Source organism: Gallinula chloropus (assembly GCF_964237585.1).
Source record: "Gallinula chloropus genome assembly, chromosome: 4".
Lineage (NCBI taxonomy): Eukaryota > Metazoa > Chordata > Aves > Gruiformes > Rallidae > Gallinula > Gallinula chloropus.
Window position 1 is genome coordinate 25,858,490 of NC_140088.1, and position 7,276 is coordinate 25,865,765.

General features: G+C 35.8%; 1 protein-coding gene across 2 annotated transcripts in view; it reads left to right on the forward strand.

Moving 5' to 3' along the window:
• SOX6 (SRY-box transcription factor 6) overlaps positions 1-6,793 on the forward strand; it is a 238,176-nt gene extending 231,383 nt beyond the window's left edge. For both annotated transcript variants that reach the window (XM_084263308.1, XM_084263307.1), the window contains exon 15: positions 6,346-6,793. In XM_084263308.1, the coding sequence (XP_084119434.1) occupies positions 6,346-6,649 (304 nt within the window). In that variant the 3' untranslated portion in view covers positions 6,650-6,793. The remainder of the gene's footprint in view (positions 1-6,345) is intronic.
• The last annotated feature ends 483 nt before the right edge of the window (positions 6,794-7,276 follow it).

Here is a 7,276-nt window from a genome sequence, read left to right on the forward strand (position 1 = left end):
TATGGACGACGGATTTAAGAAACTTCTAAAAATGCCAACAAAAAGAGTGATATTGTAATTAAAAAAAAAGAAGGCCATTCAAACTTAAACTGCTGGTGCAAGGTAAACATAACATCTTTCTCATATGTCAAACAGTATCATCACAAAGACCATGAGAACTGCACACTTTTCTTGAAAGGATCGGTTCTAATTCATATTTATGCTAAGCCCACTTCCCCATGCTCTATCCACGTTGAAGAAGATTTTAAGTAACAGTAAATTACCTTTGTGAGTTTATGTAATAAGGCAGTGGAGTTTACCTAAATCAGCAACTTTTATTTATGCAAGTGATGAAAAATGGGGAATGAATTCTAGTGGATGCATTCAAAAAAGGTGAAATGAGATCCATGTTGCAATTCAGTATAAATTTTGATATTGAGGATTTGTGGCTGTGATTTAAAAAAAAAAAAAAAAGTCATGCTTTTTGTGACTTCCCATTGTTTCTCCAAATTCCCTTTTTCTCTAAAGAAAAAATTAAAAGAAAATTTTTGGAAAAGACCAAGTGAAAAAGTTGAAAACGACTGGCCAGGACAGCTTTTTTGAACTGAAACATAAAGCATGGCATCATGTAGTTCAGTAGAATAGCTTATTGAGTGATAAATCCCAACATTTTACCTAAATCACATTATAATTGAAACAGTAATCGAGCCTATCAATTTCTTAAACTTACTCTACCTTGGTTTTAACCTAAATAGTACAAACAGCATAATCCATCCTTCAGAACTGAAGACATGAGAGTTGAGACACATTTTCCTTTTCAGAAGGAAATAGGAGACAAATGTGGGGTTTAGGACAGAACATACTCTATGTTTACAGTAATATTCTAGTTTAAGATAGAGAACAAACATATAAAATAGACTCCAATGAAATATGCCAAGTGCTGCATACTGCTTAAAATCATGCTGGTTTGGTGGGGATTTTTCTAATCTTAAAGAAGATGCCAATTAAGTTGGGAAAAGGTATGCCAAAATGGCAAATATTATCATAATAGAAGAAAAAGATAAATAGATGTGTGAAGGGAAATACAGATCTCCAAAACAGGTGGCTAGAGGAAAGGATGAACAGCAAGAAAAACTCACATTATTTTATATTTGTGCTCGGTATTCTCTCACAACAAATGTACGTATATGAAGCAATCCAGTAAGGGCTGGCTTCCACCAGATCCCCCTGGGGAGCCATTGGCTAGCACAGAATAATCTTGCCATGCAGACAGTTAAAGCACCCCCACTGCAAAGAAAGAAAAGAGTTTTACCCTGCTTGAATTTTTAACATGAAAAAAGCTCATGCTGCTTGCTTCAGTCAGCCTCATACTTTCATAAACATTGGTGAGATACAGAAAAGTTGGTTAGAGAATCTCAATACACAAAGTAGCCAGGCTTTAAAATAAAATGGCCATTCAAACCATTGAATAGCTAGGTTATATTCTGATCTTTTAAAAAAAGCTTCCAGAGAACTGAATGAGAGTGAAGATTTCTTGGAATAAATTGCGCAGGAAATTAATGTTTTGAGACAAATGTTGTATATGTGATAGACCAACACAAAAAATCTAGGAAATGGAAAGTATTTTAAAGAACAGAGTGGAACTTAAAATGTGCGTAGACCTTCTGTTGCCTCCTTACATGAATGAATTTTGTTCCAAATGAGGCAGATAATATACAGAAATAACTCATGTTTAATGCAGAGTATATTAAAAATTTTCTGGTTTTAATCTACTGGAAGCCGAATCTGAAGCCAGCTATGTCTTTAAAATAATTGAGTTACTTTTTAATAATAAAATTATTAATGGAAAGTTATGAATTATAACTTCAGTGTAAATTAATCCTGAACAGACTACAAGTGATTTACAATTTATCTTCAATAGTACTTTTTTTGTAATGCATAAATAAATGTGAACTAACAAATGGATCACATATAACCCATAAATTCAGACATTTTAAGTTAAGAGTCTGTCTTTTGTTGCCATGTCGTACAAAAATAATTCAATTCTCAGTCATTTTTACAGTCTAATACACTCTAAATACAAGTATATACATTTCTCTGCAAAATGTTGTAAGCAGTAACTTGTGTGTGTGTTTTACCAGTGTAAGATGTTTAGAATAAAACCTTTATAGTGTTTATAACTACTGTACACACAGAGTCTGAATGTTGCTGGACTATGATTTTGAATAAGGCTGTAATATTATACTCCTGTAGCTTGAACTTAAAGCAAGTACACAATGGGTGCTTTTGTGAGATTTACTGTTATTTCATTCCTTATGGGAATGTAAGTTTCAGGGGTGTGTAGCATATAAGCATTTTTCTTAATGCAATTGATTTTGCTTCAGTCATTTAAAGAGCTGTCAGAAAATAGTTGGGAAGGGATCAGAAAACAATGGTCATTTGCCAGGTTAAATGTTTAGATAGTTTTGCAAAAGTCAAAAGTCAAAAGTGTAACATTCTCCAGGAAAATCCTAAGAATATTAATGCCACAAACTTGTGAGCATGTCACTCACTCTTTTTTTATATTGACCTAACTATTTTGGGCCAAATTTTTGGTCCCAGACTGGACAGATATGGTAACAATGCTGTCAGAGTAGAGGCAAGTGAGCTGCAGTAATTTGCCACCTAAGGACTTCTTTGGCAATGAGGAGATGGTGGAGACAGGAGTGGTTAGAAGCTAGGGTACATAGCCATACATCATTCCCCACAGATCTGAAGAGATAGGAAGATTAATTAGGTTCTGGAAATCTTAACCAGGCAGGAAACATCCTTGCTTTAACCATGTGCAACTGAGCTGAATTGTAACCTGTAGCCTTACAGTGAAGTATGTTTTTGTCTCCTTACTCCAAGGTCCTATGATAGGCAAAATGCTAGTGAGATACAAGGATTAAATGTGGAACTTAATGCTATTAAAATACCATTAATATGAATGCCTTTAAGAACTACACATAGAAGAAAATGTAATGGCCAGCATCATAGGTTAGAAACTCTAACTCTTCCTTTCAGGGAGAGAGGGTGGAATTTAAATAAATGCTCTTATTTCTTCCCTCTCCCCATCCTATAAAATGTAACTATTTAGAAAATTATAATACTTGTCTCCAGTAACATATGCCATCCATATAGTTTGTGATATCTTAAAGTAAGGCTCTTTAGGATGTAATGCAGCAACTTGAGCAGAATTTACAGACACAACCTCATCAGCTCTAAATAATGACAAGGCTCAAGTGAAAGGTAGGTGCCCAGTTACTGGGGCAGTGTGGGGGCCTTGTTTAAGTGCTAGCAAATTTTTGCTAGCAAATGGGTAGCAATTTGAGACACTTCCCATTTACATGGTACAGTTACCACATGTTTACAGTTCCACAGTGAGATATAGGTGATTTAAAGCCCAGTTAATACCCACCCAAGCAGCAGGCATACACACCACATCTAATTTTTTGTTTAACATGTAAAATAAAGAACTGCATTTATGAAAGACAAATGCAGTAAGCCTTTACCTTTCCTGTTACACCAATCAAATGTTTTGCCAGCTGGATTCATTCTGTAGCTTGCCAGGCATTTGGTGCATTCTCAGGTAAAAGGTATCTCTCTCAATTCTTCTTCATTACGCTCAGCTGACCTGCCCCCTTTATATTTTGAAATGGGTGGTACTTGGACAAATACACCCTGATCCATTGCTGACTTTATAAACATTTGAAAGGGTATCTGAATTTCTTAACTTAGTCTGTCCTTTAGGACTTAACACTGACAACCATTATTTTGTTGAGACACCTCACAGCCTCGTTCTGGAAAGGGAAATTGCTCCTAAAAAATGCAAACATCTTTGCAGGGAGGGGTGAATATTAGGGTTCTGCTCTTTAGTGTCATCTGTAACACAGGAGCAGCTTGCACTCAATCGTTCTTTGAGTTTGCTCTGCAGCTCTTATTAGGAGAATTGTAAAAACTTCTTTTGGCATGAATGCTATGGTGTTCTTTGATGAACAACTGAGGATGCTTTGTTTTGTGAATTTATTTGTTCTAAGAAATATCATAAAAAGATTTGTACTAGCAGTTGCTAGATGGACAGGTTAGAAAGAATTAGTGTGTAGGGTCTGGTCACAGCTATGTAGAACTTTTCTGTGACCCTATGTAGGTTTCTTTTTCCTTTTCTTTGTGGCAACAGTCATTGATGTGAATGTTTTCTTTTTCAAAAAGTTGTGGAGGAGGTATCTGTGGGTTTTTAACAGTAACAGTTTATACTCCTGACAGCATGCAATCCTAATGCAGAAATGTTCCCATGTGAGGTAGGTGTTCAATTTTATGGATAAAGTATTGAAAGATGTTTGCAGAAAATCACTTGCAAGCAAATACATTGGCTGAAAATTGTTTTCACAGAACATTTGTCAGACCATTTAAAAAGTGAAAATTTAGTGAAAAATCCCTAGCTGTTTGTAAATCATCTGCAAATCATCATTTGCAAACAGGACTATAATGACTGTGTCAAATGAATTACTGCAATGTTTTTGCTCGCTGGTAGCCAGGTGTACCATACTTATACAACAGATGTTTAAATTTCTCAAGCTGTGCAGAGGCTTTAAGAGTCAGGCTACCAGTACCAGCAGTGACAGCTATCTTACACAAAGTGTTCATGATTTGACTGTATTTGTTCCCAAACTTGAAGGACTTTGGTTTCCCAGTAACTCTGCAGTGTGGTACTTACCAAAACTATAGAGTTTGATCAATGAATAATAAAGACTCAACATTTAGAGTCATGTAAATAAACTTTATATTATTTTGTGTATTGATTTAGCCAATGATTAAAGATTTATGAGAGTGGTTTATGGAATATCATTTTGAATTTCAGCATAGAAAGCACAGTGGTCAAGATGTTGTAGAGTTGCTAGACTGTTCAAACACACCTGACACTGTTTCGCCTGCTAAAATGATGTAATAGTTCTCTGGTGCTTGGTCAATATTGCTTTAAAGAAGGTTGGAAATACATTGAAATATAAGATTCCTTAAATAGATTCCTGCAAATAGGCATGCATATTCAATAACTACTCGAAATTTAAACAGTGTCTTCCAGGGCACTTAAGTATTACTGGTACGGGAGTATATTCGTTCATGGTTGCATCTAAAGTATGTCAGAGATTCTTTTCCTTCACATAGGTTACATCCCTTCTTTTTCTCTTAGCTTTATTAAAGGTAATGATCCAGAAAAATTATGAGACTACTTGTATGAGTATTTTAATATAGAAAGTATGTTATTAGTTAATTAACCCAAATGTAAGAAGTAGATTGAATTAATTTGTAGCCAATAAAGCCTTGACCATGGAATGGGTTCAGCAACTTGACCTTTATTCAGCAAAGCTTTTGCATATACATACCTCGATGTAAGAGGAGACACTGCATCACTTGGTACAACTATGAACATGCTTACAGTAAAGCTTCTGTTGAACTGCTTGATTGGCAGTGATATAAGCCTATTTTAGTTAAGTGTGGTATTGCTCCAGTATGCTTAAAATTACACACACACACACGAAAAAGACAACATTACTTGGGGCAAAGTTAGGTATCAGGAGGTAATATGTGTCAAAAGTAGAGGTAGTACACCCTTAATCCAGTCTTCCCATGTATTTACAAAATAAATCAGATCTGACATTGTGTCCTCAGGAGGAAATCTTAATTTCTGTAGACTGTCTGTTAAGAACATTTGTTGGGGGTTTTTTTAAGTATTTTCCTTCAAAAACTCAGTCTTACACATAAAATCCCAAAGAACAAATGGTGTTCTGATCATGGATTTAAATAAAAATCAAAATCCAGCAATAAAATATCAAAAGTATTTCTAAGTGATGTAGGGGTCTTCCTTGCACTTAAATAGTAAATGACATATTTACAGTTTGACAATGTTACTTAGCCACCTGTCTGCCATTTTAGGAATTTACAGGTAACCTTGAGGTACCCTCATTAACAGAAGCTCTTGTCAGGAGTTTAGAGGATTTAGATTTTGTATAGATGATGTCTACAATAGCAGTACGGCATCACACAGGTGCCTGAAGCCTTTTGACCTTTCTGTCCAAGTGGTAGTTTGCAGTACAGTTTAAATAAACATATAAAATACATAAAAAAATCAACAACTTGCAGTTACTAAACTATTTATTCTGTAGTTGTCCTTGGGGAGAGCTAAGGAGAAGCAATACTATACGGGACCGGACTGTGAACCCCGGAGGAATGCATGAATGCATGCAGCTTTCCTAGGAAACCACCTGCTTTTCTTTCATTTGGACTTGCAGAAAGTCTTCCCCCCTCTGAACACAGCAAATCACATTCCCCTCTTGTTTTTCCTTCCAGACAACAGCCTCAAATTCCAATCACCACGGGAACGGGGGTTGTCTACCCTGGTGCTATTACCATGGCGACTACCACGCCATCACCTCAGATGACATCAGATTGCTCCAGCACCTCTGCCAGCCCTGAGCCCAGCATCCCTGTCATTCAGAGCACTTATGGTATGAAGACAGACAGCGGAAGCCTTGCTGGAAATGAGATGATAAATGGAGAGGATGAAATAGAAATGTACGAGGACTATGAGGATGATCCCAAATCAGACTATAGTAGTGAAAACGAAGCCCATGAGGCAGTCAGTGCCAACTGAGGAGTGTTCACAGAATTAAAGTACTCAGACTCATTTGGGTTTTTTTGGGTTTTTTTTTGAACAAAAGTTCTTAAAGAGCCTGCATGCATGTGTGGCTCCTACAGTTACATCAGCAGAATGGTCTTAAATGTTTCTTAACGTGTGAGACAGATTGTTTCCCTAATTTTTCATGAACTTGGGTTTTTTGTTTTTGTTTTTTTTTAACTTAGATGAAGACATATATTAAATATCAGACATCAGGACTTGAAAACTTATATGAATCAATACCTGTCTTACAAGTCTTACCTTTTGTCTTTTTCCTTTTGGATGCTGATAAAGGTTTAAGTTACTGTTTTAGATGGGGGTTATACATTCTCACTCAGGTATGCTGTGCCAGCCTACAGGTTGTGAATGTGTTTTTATTCTGGATTATTTTAGAAAACAAAAACCGCAGATTTCATATTGTGAAACAGAACAAGTCCGCAAATATGCACATCTGTGCATCATAGCTCATCTTTAAAAAAGTCTCTGAATTCCATTTTTTTTTCCATATGTATAGCTGAACTTCTGATGTGCCAAACTTTTCATAACTTTTGAATCTTAACATTTAAAAAAAAAAGTCTTAAAGGAGACACTGTAAAGTCTTAG